At 40.9% G+C, this 20,766-nt stretch overlaps 1 protein-coding gene across 7 annotated transcripts in view; it reads left to right on the top strand.

The window, feature by feature from the left end:
* The window catches only part of BICRAL (BICRA like chromatin remodeling complex associated protein), a 68,350-nt gene that overhangs the window by 23,308 nt on the left and 24,276 nt on the right, over positions 1 to 20,766 (top strand). For 5 of the 7 annotated variants that reach the window (XM_054024470.1, XM_054024471.1, XM_054024475.1 and 2 more), the window contains one exon: positions 19,826 to 19,874. In XM_054024470.1, the coding sequence (XP_053880445.1) occupies positions 19,831 to 19,874 (44 nt within the window). In that variant the 5' untranslated portion in view covers positions 19,826 to 19,830. Of the gene's footprint in view, positions 1 to 10,511; positions 10,531 to 17,065; positions 18,702 to 19,825; positions 19,875 to 20,766 lie in introns of those variants that run through there. The other 2 variants (XM_054024474.1, XM_054024473.1) reach the window with 2 other exon arrangements.

Genomic DNA, 20,766 nt, shown 5'->3' with positions numbered 1-20,766 from the left:
ACAAAAATACGGTAACAATACCAAGGATACTGTGTCAGTAACTGCTCAATCCTGCAAATGCATATGTTTACTTATGAGAAGTTCCAAACATTTACAGGATTGGGACCTAAATGTACAAAGGGCATTTTAACAAGCGTCATTTTGGCCTGGCCTCCACTTGAAAGTTTTGCTGGCACAGCTGTGTCAAAAGTGTGGAAAATTGCATTCTTAATTAACCTACCTGTGTTAGCAAAAGCCCCTGTATAGCAGAGGATTCAAGGGGACTGGGGCAAAGCAATTTCGGGGGCCCCTTCCATAAAAAAAAAGTTGCAATACTATAGAATACTATATTCTCATGGGGACCCCTGTGGGGCCTGGGACAAATTGCCCCACTTGCGCCCCCCCTCTCCCCCCCCGGCGGCCCTGCAGTATAGATGCAACTATACCACTAAAAAAAAGTCCTTTTGCCAAGGTCTAGGCTCCAGGAAAAAATAAATAAACCCAGTAATGATAAGTAAATAAAAAGATTTCAGGGTCCGTTCAAAAGTGTCTGCTGGTCTGGATTTGGCCCGTGGTCACCTATTGACTACCCGCAGTATAAGCTATATTCGTAGAAGTGCTCTTTTGACAGTGTAAACTGCTTCTCTTCTACCAATATAGCTATACCAGCAAGGGTGGTAAACTGCATCTTTGCTGGTATTGCAGTGCCCCCTCCCAAGTAAGATTAGTGATAGCAACAAAAGCACATTTTTTCTAGTATAATTGCGTCTATGGTAGTGCTTGTGCTGGCACAGCTATATAAGTCGGGATCACACTCTTTTACACCCTTAACCAACATAATTTTGTTAACAAGAACATGAGAGTAGCCACAGTTATAGCTGCAAAAAAGCCCTTTTGCAAGTATAACTTAGTTTGTTTGGGGAGCTGGTATAAACTATTCTGGACAGTATGAAATGCGTCTCCATTAGGAAGCTTTATTGATATAGCTATATTAGCATAGCTGTACCAATAAACCCTTTCTAGTGTGGACAAGGCCTTTGTGCTTGCTTACTTTAGGGCACGGCTACACTGGAAACTTAAAAGCGCTCCTGCGGGAACACTCCCGCGGCAGTGCTTTGAAGTGCGAGGATGGTCATGCACAAGCACTAGGTGAGAGCTCTCCCAGCACTCCTGGTAATCTACCTCCACGAGGGGATTAGTTCAGGGCCTGTTTACACTAGCGCTTTAAAGCGCTCAGACTTGCTGCGCTCAGGGGAGGTGATTTTTCACACCCCTGACCCAGCAAGTTAGAGCGCTATCAAATGTAAGTGTAGACAAGCCCTTAGAAAGTTTTGAGTCTTATTACATCAGCATAAAGCAGCAGAAAAAAACCCTCTAGTGTGGATGCAGTTATACTGGTTTAAAAGTGCTTATTCTGGTTTGGGAAGTGAAAGTTAGATGGGTAAAAGGCACCTTTATACTGGTATAACTGCATCCTCCACACAAGAGCTTATGGTGGTATAACTACGTAGGTAAAAAAAATCACACCCCTAAATGACATAGTTATACTGTTAACGACTTTTCTAGTGTAGACCGGGTCTTTGATTTAGTTATAGAAACCTGGTTTTGCTTTGTTTTTTCATTCAGAATAATTGAGTTTATAGATCAATGAAATGAGAATTAACAAAAAGAATTAGCACTATATAATACATCCTTTCCCCTCTTAACTGGATTCCTTGTCTAGATGATGTATCTTCTAGAATTGTTTCAAGAAGCATTTTGAATGAGGAAAAGTTTTTAAAAAATGTCAGCAAGACAAATCTTCCTTAAAATACTTTGCAAAGTCCTTCATCACAAGGTAATGTTTAAAAAACAAACAAACAAAAAAGCTTTAGTTAATTACAACTGGAAGGGCTAATCTTGTAATACTTCACTCACGCAAAACTCCTATTGACTTTTGGCTGTCTACACTGTATTTTCGTCAGTAAAACTATTGTCGGCTGGGGTGTGAAACAAACACCCTCGATTGACAAAAGTTTTACTGACAAAAAGCGCACGTGTGGACAGCGCTTTGTCAGTGGGAGACACTTTCCCACTGACAAAGCTACCGCCCCTCATTGGGGGTGGTTTTATTTGGTCGGCTGGACAGCTCTGTCCTGGCGACAAAGAGCGGCTACACTGCGTACCTTACAGTGGCCCAGCTGGAACTCTGTAAGGTGCACAGTGTAGACGTAGCCTTAGTATGAATTTTGCCTGAGTGAGAAGTTACAGGATTGGGCTCTAAGAGCTGAGTTTATTAAGAACTTTGTGGACTGTGGGTGAAATCCTGGACCTACTAAATAAAGTGAATGCCAAAACGCCCATTGACTTTCGGCCAAATGTCTTTCTTGATGATTTCCACTCTAGTTTTCTGGGGCAAAGTACTAAGTACTGTTAGTTCAGTGTGTTCAAACATTCGAACTGTTCATTCATCTATTAGTTCAATGTGTTCAAACATTATTTGGTTTCTAGGACAGGATGATTGAAGGGTACATAGTGTCATGTTCAGCATGAGTTATCACCAGTAATGCAGTATTATTTCATACATTCCTCTTTACTTTAAAGGTGTTCTTTCTGTCTTTTCCAAGATACCTGATTATTACTTTAGTTACTAGTCAGGTGTATTGACAGGAATGCCGTTGAAAATGTCTGTACTGACCCTGTTTTACAAGTAAATTAAATAATCAAATTCTGTTCCCAAAATTTTAAAATCTGGGATTGCATTAGGTCACTTTCTCTGTCCAATATCTTTAAAAAATATGTAAACATAGCAAAAGAGCATGAGATACAGTTGTTGTGTACAGCAAATTAAATAAAGCCAACTGAAGAAACTGGTACAAGAAATTATTCATAACCGTATATTGCAATATAGCAGATACTGTCACATGCTATGATACTGAATATGGTGGTGTTTTGAAATATTCAAGAACATCTCAGCACATAATAGAAAAAGAAGTACCAGTTTTAGGCAACAGCACTGGGAGCTTCAGGAATCTATACAGACTTTAGACCAGAGGGGGGCAAACTACGGCCTGCGGGCCACATTCGGGGCCTGCAGGACCCTTCCCTCTAGCCTCCAGCTGCTGCCGGGGACAGGGGCAGAGCAAGCGAGGGCCCCCCTGCATCCCCAGGATGCTTGGCCCCTGTCCCCAGCAGCCAAGCCCAGACAGGGAACGAGCCCTGCCCTACTGCCAGGGAGAGCAGCCAAACGAGCAGGGGAAACGCACAGGGAAAGGACTGAGCCCACCTTTCGCCCGTCCCACACATAACGTGGGGCGGGGAGAGCAGGGAGGGTTGGATGGGGGGGGGCGGTCAATGGGTGGGGAGCAGGGGAGATTGGATAGGCACAGGGGTCCCAGGACTGGTCAAGGGGTAGCGAGCAGGGGGGATTGGACAGGGGACGGGCGTCCCGGCAGGATGGTCAGGGGGCAGAGAGCAAGGAGTGTTTGGATAGGATGTGGGAATCCCAGGGGGCAGTCAGGGATGGGGAGCAGGGGGGGTTGGATGGGGGTAGGAGTTCCGGGGGGCTGGGTAGGGGGCAGGGGCCGGGCCATGCCTTGCTGTTTGGGGAGGCATAGCCTCCCCCAGCCTTCCCTACCAGGCCCTCCATACAATTTCTGTACCCGATGTGGCCCTAGGGCCAAAAAGATTGCTCACGCCTGCTTTAGACAGTAACTTAGTTTGACTTTCATTGATGTGCATATTCTTAAAATGTCAGCACATGTTTTACAGTTTTCACAGTACTGTACATCCAACCCTCTATGGATATATTTAGGGCCTTAGTACAGGTACATGAAATTCAGAATGGTTTCCCAAAACTCAGATGAGGCCTCCTTAGTTTTCTAAGCTATATTAACAATGAATGAAATTTAAGGAATATTTGAGTACTGGATGAACAGTCTTTATCTTTTTTTTCCTTTGTACAGTGCTTTAGTGTGCATGTATTACTTGCCCTTCCAGTGCAGAGACAGTCTGTCACTGTAAAAGGATACAATCCTCTAAAATGATTAATGTCTCCTGAAAGGGCATTAAAGTGTAGTGGGAGCCGAGGACACTTGCAGAGGTGTCCAGCAGCCCACCGGAGGTAGTACTTTATGTATTTAATAGGTGATTGTAGTGATGTATGTAATTTATAAAACTACTCTGTGATGTTTAGTATACATAATGTTATATACCACAAAGTAGTTTTCTCATCTTTTATCAACCATGGTTTTTCAGTAAGTTGGCATTAATATGCAAATTGTTCTAGTGCAAAATTTAAATTACACCTTTCTTGTATTAGAAGTACTTTGAGAATATTCATATATTTATTTATTTCCAGAATCACACAATTGATTTGCAAACTTATAATCTAATCTTTTAAATAAAATATTCCTCAATATGAGACCCCTAGATCAAAACTCCATTTTATAAAGAGAAAAAAGTTGAGATTTTAAATAAGTGCCAATGAAAAAGCAAATGTTTGGGATTCTATCTTAATGTAATTTGGAGTATAAATAAAGTACCATAGTTGTATATTTGCTGAGGCTTATCTTTGCCTGGGCCTGGGGAAAATATTTACAGGACACAGTTGTACCTTTATTCGAATCTGAACAGAAAATACTGTTTGTGAGTGGATGGCTAACTGAAAAAGTTTACTGTACTTTTCTCAAATTAGTTTCACTTGCTAGTTTTAATGTATAAAAATGACACCTTGATAATAGTTCATCTGTTTTTCCACCCTACTCTTGATATACATTTCATATTCTTAGTTTTGGTGTAGTCAATCAAATTCCACAACGTTGGCCACTTTTTCCAGTGAACATTCCCTAGCAGTTCCTGGTGCATAATTTTCAAACTAACTGGGGTAGGGAAGAGACATATATTTTAATAACGTTTCCTATACTCCAGTTGTGCAAAAATCAAAATTTGCTTCTTGAGAGCAAAAGGCAATGTAGGGAAGCAAACTCCACAGCTGATCATTTATTTGCCTGGTAAGTTTTTGGGAGAGTCAGATAATATCCCCTTGTTGGAAGGTTCTCACAATGCCATTTTTAACAACATTTTGGAAATTTAAAAAACAAAAAAAAATAAGGGTTTGAATTTATTTTTCTTTATTGTTTCTGTATATTGCAGAATTCTCAGACGATACAAGCCAGATTCCTTGCAGAGCTCCCTTCAATTACATTTGGGGGCTTGTTTCACTAGGAAGCTAACATATGGTAATTAACACATTGAAATGCTAGTATGGACAAGGCAGTTGTAGTTTTAATGCATTAGCAGGTCTATGTAAATGCATGATAAAATACTTTTTTTTTTTTTTTTTTTCTAATGTTGACGCACCCTCAGGGCAGTCTTGGCCCCATTGAAGTCAATGGGAGTTTGCCATCAAATTTAGTAGGGCCCAGATTTCACTCTGGGGGTTTTGCCTGTGCAAACACTGCAAGATCCTACTTATTGTGTTACACACAGCTTTGATGTAATTATGTTAATGAAGGATATAGTGGTAGTCTTGATTCAGAATTTTCTTCTTTCCATTACTTTGAGTTGTGCCATAGTAAGTTTTAGGGCTATCAAGGGATTAAAAAAATTAATCGTGATTAATTGCGTGATTAATCGCACTGTTAAACAATAATAGAATACCATTTATTTAAATATTTTTGGATGTTTTCTACATTTTCAAATATATTGATTTCAGTTACAACATAGAATACAAAGTGTACAGTGCTCACTTTTCTATTTATTTTTTAATATAAATATTTGCACTGTAAAAACAAAAGAAATAGTATATTTCAATACAAGTATTGTAGTGCAATCTCTTTATCATGAAAGTTGAACTTACAAATGTCGAATTATGTACAAAAAAAACATGCATTCAGAAATAAAACAGTGTAAAATTGTAGAGTCTACAAGTCCACTCAGTCCTACTTTAGCCAGTAGCTCAGACAAACAAGTTTGGTTACATTTGCAGGAGATAATGGTTCTTGCTTTTTGTTTACAATGTCACCTGAAAGTGAGAACAGGCGTTCGCATGGCACTGTTGCAACCGGCATTGCAAGATATTTATGTGCCAGATGCGCTAAAGATTCATATGTCCCTTCATGCTTCTACCACCATTCCAGAAGATATGCATCCGTGCTGATGACGGGTTCTGCTCAATAATGATCCAAAGCAGCGCAGACCGACACATGTTCATTTTCATAATCTGAGTTAGATGTCACCAGCAGAAGGTTGATTTTTGTGTGTGTGGTTCGGTCCTGTAGTTTCCGCATTGGAGTGTTGCTCTTTTAAGACTTCTGAAAGCATGCTCCACACCTCATCCCTCTCAGATTTTGGACGGCACTTCAGATTCTTAAACCTTGGGTCAAGTGCTGTAGCTATTTTTAGAAATCTCACATTGGTACCTTCTTTGCGTTTTGTCAAATCTGCAGTGACAGTGTTCGTAAATCAAACAACATGTGCTGGGTCATCATCCGAGACTGCTATAACATGAAATATATGGCAGCATGCGGGTAAAACAGCAGGGAATGTATAATTCTCCCCCAAGGAGTTCAGTCATAAATTTAATTAACGCACTATTTTTTTAAGACCATCATCAGCATGGAAGCATGTCCTCCGGAATGGTGGCTGAAGCATGAAGGGGCATACAAATGTTTAGCATATCTGGCACGTAAATACCTTGCAACTGCGGCTACAAAAGTGCCATGCAAACGCCTGTTCTCACTTTCAGGTGACATTGTAAATAAGAAGCAGGCAGCAGTATCTCCCGTAAATGTAAACAAACTTGTTTGTCTTAACGATTGGCTGAATAAGAAGTAGGACTGAGTAGACTTGAAGGCTCTAAAGTTTTAAATTGTTTTGTTTCTGAGTTTAGTTATGCAAGGAAAAAAATCTACATTTGTAAGTTACACTTTCACAGTAGAGATTGCACTACAGTACTTGTATGAGGTGAATTGAAAAATACTATTTTATTATTTTTACAGTGCAAATATTTGTAATAAAAAATAATATAAAGTGAGCACTATACACTTTGTATTGTGTTGTAATAGAAATCAATATATTTGAAAATGTAGAAAAGCATCCAAAATATGTAATAAATTTCAATAGATATTCTATTATTTAACAGTGCGATTAATCGTGATTAATTTTTTTAATCGCAGTTAATTTTTTTGAGTTAATCACGAGTTAACTGCGATTAATTGACAGCCCTAGTAAGTTTGAATTTTTTACAACTGTACTCAACCCAAGGGAATAAAAATGTCGTATACATTTTATCAGAGGAGTGAAATAATTCAGAACTATTACATTGTAACTAGAATTGTAATAGTCTTCCTTTTCACATAGCTGTTATAGTGACAAATTTTTGTTAGGATTTTGCATAATGAAAATAGTCAATATTATAATAAGACTGTTATTTAAAATAATGTAAATATAAGTAAGTATGAAATATTTCACGCTGTTGGCTCTGATAGATCAGTTGTATTGTAAATCACATTGAAAACTCTAATTTCAGATATATCCAGATCAGATGCAATATGTAAAATCATATTGAAATTAATGAGATTTTGTGTGGTATACTTTGTATAATTTTAATAATTTTTTAAAAGCACAAACTTAAAACGTTAAGAAAGTAGCTTACTGTGTGTGCAGTTTGGTGTGTTTCAAACTAAACTTGCCCATATCGTAATTTTAAAAAGTACAAATAGATAGAGCAGTAATTTGTCTTAAGATCAAAAACATTTATAAAGTAATTTTTGTTCTGGTCCTTCTTAAAAACCAAACCAAAGCAACTGATATCAAGATATCTCACTATTTTGTGGTATCCAGGCTAAAAATCTGTGACAAGTTTTAGTTTGATGTGGTTTGAAATGGGTTAATTTATACATGCATAAATCTTTAGCAACAATGGTGCTACTCCAGTCCCCTTTTTATTGGAGAATTTAAAGATGAAAAAGAAACCTGAAAAAGCAAAATCCGGTGATGGTATTGTAACACTACAAAACTGATTTTAATCTGTAATGTCATTGGAATTCAATGAAATAATGTACAATTTGGAGGGAACAAGGATTTTAAAATGTTTTAAATATAAATTGTGTCCTTGATTTCATGCCTAGTATAAAGTGAACAACATTGTCATTTGAAATATAGATAGTGTTCAGGAACAATTTTTGAGGAAGGTATCATATACAACGAGATTTACCAAGTCGAGTTCTAATTCTGTGACTATTTACGCACGTTCTTGAAGTTAATGGGACTTTAAGCAAGTGAATAAAGTTTTTACAGGATTAGAGTCTGCCTTAACTTGTTAAAAAAAACTTCGGCCCATTGTCTATGCCTTTCCGCTTTGGTGAAGAGTACAAGTAATACCTTTAGTGCAGTGGATAAAGAAACTGGGGGTGATAAAATCTTGTTTCTGTTTGAAAAGCAGTATTGAACACCATGTTTAGTGTTTTTTTATTTTTTTAATTAAATTTTTTAACTCTGAAAGCAGCTTTTCTTCATAATTTCACATAACAAGGAGCTGCTTGTTTTCCTCTGCTTACACTATTGGAGAGGAAGAAAACTGAGTGGAAATCAAGCCAAGGACAAAGGGATCGAGGAGAAGGTTGTGGAACATCGAAGCCCATCTGTTGATATTCAGTATCGCATGTTTGGGAATCTTTCTATTGGAAGTGTCATATTGGAGCAGAGCTGGGAAGCAGCCAATCTGTGTGGCATGCTTCTGTCCTAACACACAAGTTTTCTAATGTTCTGTCTGTCCTGACAGCACATATAGGAGAGAGAACGAGAGTCTATTCCAGCTTGTACTTTAAAACAAACAAAAAAGTTACTAATTTTCCAATTGCAGAACTGAATTGTTCTTTCACTTACATTTTCCCAATCTAGTTGGAGACTAACCTACAGAATTTGAAGAAATTGCTATTCTATAGCCAAGGGCAGAATTTGGTTTTCAAAATCTTAATTATTGATCATGTACAGGCTGAAAATATACAGCCTAGCTTTCTGATCTCAGATTGGGTTTGCAGGGCTGACAATTAGAAAAGTCATAGTCTTACTTTTAATCTGAGCAAATTTGATATAGTCAGTAAGAGAGATTAAACATGGAACCTTTATTTAGTCACTTTTCAGAGAACTGTGCTTCAAAAGAAAACCATTTTTTCTAAATAATTTGTTAATTATAAATATATTCATTGTGGGCCACATCATGTCTCGTGGCTGTATAGGGAATAAGAGTATTTACGGTGCCCCCTTTTCCGCCTGTATGGGCACCCATGCCAAGGGTAGCTGCATGGGGAGGAGAGTAGCTTACATAGAGCTGTTACATTCCCCTCCCTTGTGCATGTAGATGAAAGTAGGCAGGAAGAGGTGATGAATGGACTGAACCTTGGCTCCAATTCACAACGTACTGGTCAGCCTGTTGGGGGATCTAGTCTATGCCATACCTGGCTAAGGATACCTCCTTACCAGAGTAAGGGGGAAACCAGGAGGCATGTTGTGGAGTGACTCCGGTTTTCCCCTTGTCTTCTGATCTGCTCCAAGGGTAGTGCAACAATATGCTTAGGATTTGTGGCAAAACCAAAATGTATCCTTTCATTAGGTGCATTGGTGACTTTTTCAGACATTTAAATGGCACAACTCCCTGTTCACTGAAGGGGGAAGAAATTGAGAAAGTCCCTGAAAGTTTGGTCTCCCAGGAGATTATGATGGCAATTTGATTACATTGCAATTTTAATAAGATTTGATTATACTATCTCTATATAAAATCACAGTGAGATCATTTTAGTGCAAGTAAATGAGTATATATAGCATTCAAGTGAAAATAACCTCTATAGAAGTGGACTGTTGTAATGTTAGATTATCACTAAGAAGCTTAATGAAGCCAGTATTGGAGTTTAGAAACAGTGTGAAGATGTATCCAAAACTACCACTGCATATGTAAAAGGAAGATATCTCAGTGCTATATTGAGCCTAAATCACTTTAGCTCTTTCCTGCAAAGAAGACACTATATTAAGATAATCTTAGTGTATTTGTAAGAAAATGATCATGCTATGTCAGCAAGCCAATATCTATCTGCTGTACCTGTCTTTCTTTGACTACAGTAGTTAAAAGGTATATAATATAAATTTCCCATAAGGATGTTCTAATGGTTACCATATTCTCCTTGGGTCAGTATGACTGTGCCCAAGTGTAGCAGCACATATGGTTTCTCATTAGTGAGCCTGAAATCTTAACTTTAGTTAAAACTACATTAAATGAGTCTGACTCCGGTAAATGAATATTAAACTGCTCTAATTTCAGGACCTTTGTTCTGACCCCTGACCTTAACTCTATTTTTGTAGTTCACTATTTTGTGCGCAGATGTTACTGTATCTTGAATGTTCTATGGGCTCAGTCTTGCCCAGTACTGTGTCGGTGTGCAAGGGCATGTAAGGAGTCTGTTTCTGTCCCACAAGGAGTAGGGCCAGGACCAGGACCATTCCATAGCCCGGGCTAAGAGATCAGAAAAGTAAATACACTCACCTTCCAACTGTCCCCAGTGCCAGTGAGAAAAGGTGGGTGAGGTAATATCTTTTATTGGACTAACTCCTCTGTGGATGAGAGAGACAACAGTGCCAGTAACATTTTCCTAGCAGAGATGCTGACTTTCTGATTTCCCAAGAGGGTGCATGACCCCCGCTCTGGCCCAGGACCCACCCCCACTCCAACCCTTCCCTCAAGCCCCCACCCCCACTCCGCCCCCACTTCGCTTCTTCCTGCTCTGTTCTGCCCCCTCTCCTGAGCACACCCTGTCCTCACTCCACCTCTTCCTGTTCCCACTCCTCCCCAAGTGCCTCCTGCCTGCCATTGAACAGCTGATCCCAGGGGGCTCGTCGGCGGGCAGGGGGTATTGGGGGGAGGAGGAGCAGGGGGGCCCACCTGTGGAGCACCTATGGAGTCAGCGCCTATGGTTCCTAGAGTAGTTATTAACAAGTAGGCTTGGAAGGATTAGATTTTTATTCATAAATGTCAGTAAACATCAATTTCACCGTACACACACAAACCGACAAACATATTTGAATTGATAATAATTGAAATTTACAGATAGGGAAAGCAAGAAAAATGTTGCTGGCGAACTTATTAGAGTTTGATATAAGGCTATTTATTTTGTATACTTTGACATGTCATGTTGACAGTTTGTGTTTTAAGTATTAAGGCTTTAACTTTTTGACTCTGTCTACTGTCATTAATTATTGTCTGACTCTCCCATAAGTTCCTGCAACTGTAAGCATTTAAATGGATAAAATTGAAAAAAAAGCCACAATTTTGCACAACTGTGAAAATTTAAATAGATAAAAATAGAAAATGGTGCTTAAAATAAACAATATTATCTGTTGAAATTATTTTTAAAAAAATCAAATTTTGCCTAGCATCATAAGACATTCAAAAGTTACATGGTGTGTCTTTGTTTGGCACTGATGATAATGGTGATGGTTAAATGTAAGCAGACACCACTCTGGTGAGTTAGTTGTGTTGCACCTGCTTAGAACAGGGCCACATTTGGTGTGATGATGATAAATTGATTTTTGACAGATTAAATTGTGTGGAGGTAATAACAATTCTTATATATTTAACATGCTACATTGCAGTGGCTCCCCAAAAGGTTATGATGCATCTTGTCAATTGCTTGGAATTTATTCTACATTTAGTGCTTGCATTATAACTCCTGTTGATGTTAGTAGGTACTTTGGGTGTGCATTCATGAAAGGGTAATGTCTGCTTTAAAAGTTTTCACTAGATACATAGAGCATAGTATAGCATGTCAGACAATCACCTGGAAGCACAGAAGAATACCGTATATATATTCCTATTTCAATAAAGAGGTCAGCTCACTTTTAGTGGATAAATGAATATTTTTAAAGAGAGAAGTAAAGCTTGCTTTCAGGTTATGAACCTGTATGTTATATTTTGATCTGAAACGTAATTTATTGAAGAATGATCAGTCGCTGAACAAGCTGAGAGATGATAGAACAGATCTATTAGTTCATACAGTTCGTCTTCTGTTAGTGCTGGATAAATACTAAACAAAACCAAAGTAAAGACCCTACTTAGCTTTCATTTATTTAATATGTTGAACATGACAGAACACAGGTAGCCCATCCAGCTTTTCTAGTGTAGGTGTTTATTGAGATTAACTATATCCACAGTGTTTTTCTGTCATGCTCTGATATCTGTATCTAAATTGATTAGTTTGTAGTATAAGCTGTTTAAATGTAAATACCTGTCTCATGAAACTGTAAAGTATGTCCGATTTTCTGTGCTCTTTTTCTTCTGCTATCCCCCTCTTTCCTTTGACTGTCTCCTGGGAGTGTAAGGCTTGGATCTTTAAGAAATGTTAAATAAAATTATAGTCATTAACTATTTGATAATTTTTTTAATGTCCAATATATAATATAATTTAAAATTATTAGTTTCTGATGGAAAACATTCTGCAGATTCTAAGTATGTACATATTTTTAATAGTTTGGGAGGTTAATAGATTTTTCAATATTTGGCATTTTAAGAAATGAGTGAGAGTGGTAGAATGCATTGGTGTTTGTCAAACATGTTTTGAAGCCAATTGCAGCCTTTGAGACAAAGTCAGAGGTGAATCAAAGTCTAGAGGGCTGGAGGTTCATATAATTCACATCTTCCAGTTTTCACCCAACACCTCCAGTTTAGACTCACTTAAATGCCCGCAGGTTTATTTATTTTCACATACTCTTACCATTTATATCCTCAACTTACACTCCACTGGCAGGGAGACTGTAGGAGGTAACAACTCAGAGCCCAGTCACTGCTATGTTGGAAGTTTGCTTTTAATTGGGGCCTCATTCTTTTTCTTTTGGTTATGTGAAGCTTAGAGATGATGGGCCAAATTCTGTCAGTGTGTGTTGAAAGGCTAAAAGGGAGGAGTGTGGCAAAAAAAAAAAAAAGGCAAGCAGAAGGGGTTGTATGTTTAAGTAATAAACCCTATTGAAACCCTATTTTCTACAACCTTTTCTAGCTCCTTGGTGTTTTAATTAAACCAACTTAGACATCTGTATGCACACACATTGGTAAATGGAAATAAATATGTGTAAGGGAATTTAATTTACATATTACACATCATCTGTTGATAGGATTGCCAACTTTCTACTGGCACAAAACCAAACACCCTTGCCCCACCCCTTCTCTGATGCCCCGCTCACCTCATCCTCCCCTCCCTCTGTTGCTCACTCTCCCCACCCTCGCTTGCTCATTTTCACTGGGATGGCTCAGGAGGCTGGGGTGTGGGAGGGAGTGATGGTTTCAGCTCGGGCTGCGGGGTGGGGCCAGGGATGCGGGTTTTGGTGTGCAGAAGGGGGTTCCGGGCTGGGGGGTGGAGCTGAGGGGTTTGGAGTATGTGGGGGGGGGGCTCCAGGCTGAGGCTGGGGTTAGGGTGTGGGCTCTGGGCTGGGAGTGTGGGTTCTGGGGTAGGGCCAGAAATGAGGGGTTCAGGGTGTAGGAGGGAGCTCCGGGCTGGTGCAGGGCCTTAGGGTGCAGGAGGGTAAGGGCTCCGGCTGAGGGTGTGGGCTCTGTTGTGGGGCCAGGGATGAGTGATTTGGGGTACAGGAGGGTGCTCCAGGCTGAGACTGAGGGGTTCGGAGGGCAGGAAGGGAAACAGGGCTGGGGCAGGAGGTTGGGGAGGTGTCTGAGGGCTCTGGCTGGGGGTGCAGACTCTGTTGTGGGGCTGGGGATGAGGGGTTTAGGGTGTAGGAGGGTGCGCCAGGCTAAGATTGAGGGGTTCAGAGAGCGGGAACAGGGCTGGGGCACGGGGTTGGGGTATTGTGGGGGTGAGGGATCTTGCTGGGGTGGGGCTGGGGATGAGGGGTTTGGGGTGTATGAGGGATGCTCTGGGCTAAGATTGAGGGGTTCAGAGAGTGGGACGGGGAACAGGGATGGGGCAGTGGGTTGGGGTATGGGGCGGGATGAGGGCTTTGGCTGGGGTGGAGCTGGGGATGAGGGGTTTGGGGTGTAGGAGGGTGCTCCGGGCTGGGGCAGGCGCTTGGGGTTTGGAGGGGGGGTGAGGGCTCTGAGGTGGGTCTGGGGATGAGAGGTTTGGGGTGCAGGAGGGTGCTCCAGGCTGAGATTGAGGGGTTCGGAGGGTGGGAGGGGGATTAGGGCAGGGGCTTGGGGTGTGGGGGGGTGAGAGCTCTGGCTGGGGGTGTGGGCTCTGGGGTGCGGCTGGGGATGAGAGGTTTGGGGTGCAGGAGGGTGCTCTGGGCTGGGATTGAGGGGTTCGAAGGGTGGGAGGGGGAACAAGGCTGGAATGGGATTGGGACATGGGAAGGGATCAGGGTTGCAGTCTTTGGGTGGTGCTTACCTCAAGCAGCTCCTGGTCCAGAGTTCCGGAAGCAGCAGCATGTCCCCCCTCTATCTCCTAGGTGGAGGCACAGCCAAGCGGCTCTGTGCGCTGCCACGTCCGTAGGCACCGCCCCCACAGCTCCCATTGGCTGCAGTTCCCGGCCAGTGGGAAATGCAGAGCCGGGGCTTGGGGTGGGGGCAATGTGTGGAGCCCACTTGCTGCCCCTACACATAGGAGCTGGAGGGGGGACATGCCACTGCTTCTGAGAGCCACGCGGAGCCATGGTTAGCCCCGCTACGCTGCTGATCGGACTTTTAATGGCCTGGTCAGCAGTGCTGACCGGAGCTGCCAGGGTCCCTTTTCAGCCAGGCGTTCTGTCAAAAATTGGACACCTGGCCACCCTACCTGTTAAATTTGCTCCCTTTTTTAAACAGGTAAGCTTAAAGACTTGCACTTGCTTTCATCATGTTGAATTTGGCTCAGTATCTTTAACTTAGTTACCTTATGGTATTTATAGAGCATCAATCACCATAGTATCTAGGTCTCTATGAGTAAAATTCTGCTATCAGTTACACTGATGTACATCAGGAATAATTTAATTAAGGTAAATAGAATTACTCCAGCTTTACACCAGTGAACTGACTAGAATTTAGCTTAAATATCTAATTAGCCTCTAAGTTTCATACTTAGTTCTAAACTTGAACCACTTTTCCACAGACCACATCCTCTATATGCTATTTGCAGATCTTTTGCAGACTCTGTGCGGTATCATTTTTCCTCTTGCAATGCAGTATGGCATCATATTAAGTAGGAAGTTGTGGCAGTCACTTGAGGCTATAATAGTAGGAAGTTGCTACAGTTTCTATTATTTGAATTGTATCAAGTCCCAAGAGCATATGGCCCTTCTAATATATATGGATGATGCCCTCAGTAGAATATAACCATTTTTGGATCCGAGATGTCCAGAAATATCATCTGTGTATTTTGGCTAGTGTGAAGTACTGTTGCATTGATTGTGTAAAGACTGCTGATAGTAATTTTTTGCATATGTCTATTGAACCAGATCACTGATAGGTTAGAGGGAAACGATGGAATCTATTCTCCTTTCCATACATGCACAGAATTTCTGTTGGCATTAATGGGAATTTCATTAGAAGTATGGAAAAAAGAATAAAGTTGGTCCTAAATCAGGTATCTTACATTGACTCATTTCATCTCTAAAGACCTGTTATGTGTGCATTGTCATCCAGGTTATTTGTATTTTGTGATGGTCTTTTTTTCTGTTTATGTGATGTTTAGAGATTATGGGCCTAATTCTGTCTGAAACCTAGAAATAGGTGTAACAGACCCCTGAACGAGCATGGAAATACACTGCAAAAACAATGTTAACAACCAGGGCCAGCCCTAGGCAAAAAAGCCACTCGCCGCCCCCCCCACGGCAGGGGAGGGCGCCGAGCCCGGCCGCGGGCCCGCAATCCCCGACCGGCCGGAGCGCTGGGGGAGGGCGCCGAGCCCGCCGCGGCTCCGCTCCCCCCGGCGGCCAGAGCGCTGGGAGCAGGGCGGAGAGCCTGGCTGGGGCTCTCCGATCTCCCCGGCAGCCAGAGCGCCGGGAGCAGGGCGGAGAGCCCGGCCGGGGCTCTCCGCTCTCCCCGGTGGCCAGAGCGCCGGGGGGAGGGCGGAGAGCCCCCAGCAGCCAGAGCACTGGTGGGAGGGCGGCGAGCCCGCTGCGGCTCTCCGCTCTCCCCGACCGGCTGGAGCGCCTCGGGGAGCGCGGCGAGCCCAGTCGCGGCCCCGCTCTTGGGCCGGAGCGCCCCGCCGCGCCGCTCCCCTCCAGGTGCCGCCCCAAGCACATGCTTGGTGGGCTGGTGCCTGGAGCCGGCCCTGTTAACAACTGTTCTTCTGATCAAAGCCCAGATTCACACAATCTGTGCCTTCTTACTAACAGAAGAGGTAACTGACTGAAGACTAATGGCTGTTTCTGCACAAAAGCCATTTCACGGTTAGGAACTGTCTGAGCATAAATATTGTAGTATGCCACGTAATATGCCTCTGCTACTCATATCTTGAATAGCCTGAGGGGTAATCTCTGTGCTCATATTTCTAAGCCATTTTATGTGTGGTTGAGTTTTTTTTCATTTTAAAAAGTCTTAGTCCTTTACAGCGTACATGCTTAGGATCCTACGTTTTAAGGGGATAGATTTTACATAGACAACTCCCTGGCTGGCTCAATTCCCTTCCAGGTGCAGAACTTTGTATTTGGGCTCTTAAAAGTGTACTCCACTGGCAATGAGTCTGTAGCTCACAGCACAATTCATTATTCTGGCATGTTGTAAGCGTGATTTTGTTTGGGACCTTGCTAATCATGGCTGCCCTTGATCTTTGCTGCTTGCTAAAATGTACAGTATATGTATCTTTCTTTTATATTGTTAACAGTATGTTGGGTAGATTTTAATAGAACTTGAGACTTGCAGAATGAAGAAAAACGTATTGGTAGATATTTTTCATTTTGAATTAATCAAAAAATTAGTGTCAAGATTTTATAAAGTTTAAAGATTGTAAAGAAGAATATGAATTACCACTGAAATTTTAATTTATTATGCATTTTCATTCAATCCTACCTTTTCTTTTTTAAATATAATTTGCAGATTTTGACAAATGTTTGAGCTTTTACTGTCAAATTCAGCTTATTTGTTTTAATTGGTTTGATGCACATGTAAATACTGAAGCTGAGCAAAACTTCTGCATTGTTACTTAGACTTTTATTTCTTTTTTCTTAAAATCTATAACCTTTATTACTTTGTCACAACAGATTTTATGGTCCATTTGGTAAAACATTTCCATCTTTATTTTTGCTTCTTCTCAAGTTCAGTTGTTTATCAGTAGTTGGTTGCACAGTAGTGTCCCGTGAAGTAGCCACAGAACTTTTTTTACATAAGAAAATATACTGCCATTGTGTTTTTGGGGTGGAGTTTTCAAAAGCACCAATGTATTGCAGCACAAATTTTATTGATTTTCAGTGAGACTTGTGCATATGAGGGCTGGTCTACACCGAAAATTTATATCAGCATGGTGACGTGTCTCAGGAGTGTGAAACTATGCCGAACTAAACCTCGGTATAGACAGGGCTAGGTTGATAGAAGAATTCTTCCGTCAATCTAGCTACTGCCTCTAGGGCACATGGATTAATTACAGCGATGGGGGAACCTCTCCTGTCACTGTAGTGAGTGTCTACAGTGAAGCGTTATGTGCCACTGTAATAGGGTATGTATAGACAAGCCCTTAGAAAATCCCACCACTGAAGCAATACTCCATGCGTGGACTCAAAATTCTGCTGTTAGAACAAAGGAAAGAACAACATACTAAAAACACTACTAGGAATAGAGTTAAAGAAAGCTCTAGGCTAAACATTTATTCTTAATAGTACATATTAAGAGTGCAGTGACATAATAAAATAGTGTTTATGTTGTAAGTCATTGTGGTTTAAATCCTCAACCCAGCATCCATACTGAATAGCTGGATTTGGCATTGAGTAGAGGGGCTAGTCCATAGGGGAAAGAATTCTCTTTCCTAGTGTGCAGAGTCACTCCACGGATGCTACTTTAGTCCAGTAGTTGAAATAGATCTCTGTAGGCTCAACTTGTCTCCGTCCCCTCCTGCACCCAACAGGAGTGAGCACTGAAGGATCCACACAGTGGTGGGCCACCCCTCCCCTGCTTCTGCAAACTAATGCAGAGGGAATTCTTACTGAGTGGGGCTCTGCACTATAGAAGGGCTGCATGCACCCTGCATATCCCCCCCCAAAAAACCCATTTTGGATAACACCTTGTTTGCGAGTCCAGGTGATAGGGGAGATAGTGGAGTTGTCAGCAAGATAGAGAACAGAGGAAATTGAGAGAGATTACTAACAAATTTCATTTTGGACATGTTAAATTTGAGGTGGTTGCAAGACACTCCTGAGGAGATGATATAAAGGCATTTGGAGACGTGAGAGTGGATAGTTGATGGGAGGTCAGGGTTATGGAGATAGATTTGGGAAATGCCAGCATAGAGTTTGTATCTTAAATAGTGAGAGCAGATGAGGTCACCTAAAGAGAGAGTAAAGGAGGGCGAGAGAGGCAGTGTAAGGATAGAACCTTAATGGGTATCAATGGAGTGGAAAAGGGCAAAGGAGATGGAGCAGTCAAATGAGATGATGATGGTTATTGTGGTAGGAGAACCAGAATCCTACAATCTCAGAAGCCTAAAGAGCAGAGCAAGCAGAGGAGAAAGCGATCAACATTATAAATGCAGAAGAATATCCATACAAAACTGAACAAGCATTGAGAGTAGGGGAGAAGATGGCCATGATGGTTTGGAAGTAGAGATAAGGTGTAACTAATGGTAGGTTTCAGAGTAGCAGCCGTGTTAGTCTGTATCCGCAAAAAGAACAGGAGTACTTGTGGCACCTTAGAGACTAACAAATTTATTAGAGCATAAGCTTTCGTGTGCTACAGCCCACTTCTTCGGATGCATATAGAGTGGAATATATATTGAGGAGATATACATACACACATACAGAGAGCATGAACAGGTGGGAGTTGTCTTACCAACTTTGAGAGGCCAATTAAGTAAGAGAAAAAAACTTTTGAAGTGATAATCAAGATAGCCCAGTACAGACAGTTTGATAAGAAGTGTGAGAACTAATGCACAAGTGATTAAATACAATCCAGTTAATACAAGTGATGGGTGTAGCAGATATTTTTTTAGGATTTTCAGTTACTACTTCTATTACCAAGAGCTTACTGAAGTATGCTTGAGTGTCACTTAGAAGAAACTAAGAATGGGCATATCTTTAAGGGCCAGTCACTGACACAAATGTGTGTTAAAGGGTTCTGAGAAAACAGCATCCTTCTCAGCCAGCTGCTCAGTGCCTTATGACTTGGGTTGGGCATATAGTGTTCTTTCCAGGCCACTGGGCTGTGGTTCCTACTCCCCTCAGATTACTTCACCTTTGTATTGTGAGTAACAAAACACCATGCTTAGTAGTCCCCAATGTTCCCAGTTTTGCAACGCTCATCTGTTCCCTAATGGGTGAGCTGTTAATGAAAACAAAAATTCCCAGAAACGTATTGTACTGTGAGAGAAACATGAGTCTATAATTAACATTTTTTCATCTACAAAGTGGTCCAATTGGTCAGTTTGGTCAGGCCATTGTCTTCCTTCATTTTTAAAATAACCACAGAATGACAGGATTAAATTACTGCATTATGTTTACACAGATAGATACATGGGGCTAAATTCTGCACTCAGATAAGAGTGAAGAACTCACATTAGCTTCAGGACTCGTATTAACCTTAGTGGCAGTTGTACAAGTTCATCTAAGAATGTGGCCCAGAGTAAATATCACACAATTCCCACAAATTGTTTATTGAAAAAAACTGATGTGCTTTGAAATTGTTTTATTGTTGAAGGAAATATTTTCTCTGATTTTGATGAAATACCAGTCATTTCCTTTTTTGCTTTAGTTGTCATGGATGATGACGACGATGAGTCCTGTCTCCTTGATCTTATTGGGTAAGTTCTCCTTAAGAAATTCTTAAAAGAAAAATCTATGCAAAAATCATTGTACAAAATTAATCCATATAAAAGATGATTAATTTTCAGTAGTTTCTGAAAGTTGGTGTCATGTGATAGTTTGGAGGCCTGTAAGTGAAATGAACAGATAGTCACAATCAGAGTTTATGCTAATTGGTAGTCCACTGGTTTTTGGCATGACACTGACTGACTTCCCCTCTTGCCCAATGATGGTCCTGTCAGGTCAGTGCTGAGGCACATTAGCAAACAGGGAAATCTGTCCTACACTATTGATGCAAAGGAAATACCTCTTTTTTGGCTAGATAAAGGACTTTAGCCTTCAGGGCTGTCAGTATAGCACCTTCACAAACATTACTTTCTAAATGAAAATATAATTAAAATATATAGACTGTTTCAAAATACAAGCTACCTAAATTATTTTTACAGAAGATAAAATGCATTTGTGTACCAATTTTATAAGAGTTGAATTGCTACCGGTATTATAAAGAATGACAAACAATCAGGAATTTTAAAGGTTATCAACTTTTGTCCATTCAAAGGCATTTTTATTTTAAATCCCTATTTGTGTAAAAAAAAAAACAACAAAAAAAAAACAACCCCACCCCCAAACCAACCAACCAAAACCATAGTCTTCTTACTTTGCATTATTTCTATTCCATTCTATACCACTTTTACATGCAAATTGATGTGTATTCTATATAGGATTGAAAAATTAATAGTTAGGTACAGTTGCAACCAAGAAAAGCTTTATGTGGAATTGAGGTATATTTACTGTAGGCATGGTGAAGTCCTTTTCCCTTGACTGGCCAAAATATCGATATAGTTCTTCAAGAGCAGACATTTATCATAATACACCTCTACCTTGATATAA

Source organism: Malaclemys terrapin, chromosome 3 (assembly GCF_027887155.1).
Source record: "Malaclemys terrapin pileata isolate rMalTer1 chromosome 3, rMalTer1.hap1, whole genome shotgun sequence".
Taxonomy (NCBI): Eukaryota; Metazoa; Chordata; order Testudines; family Emydidae; genus Malaclemys; species Malaclemys terrapin.
This window is presented reverse-complemented; position numbering and strand designations above follow the sequence as displayed.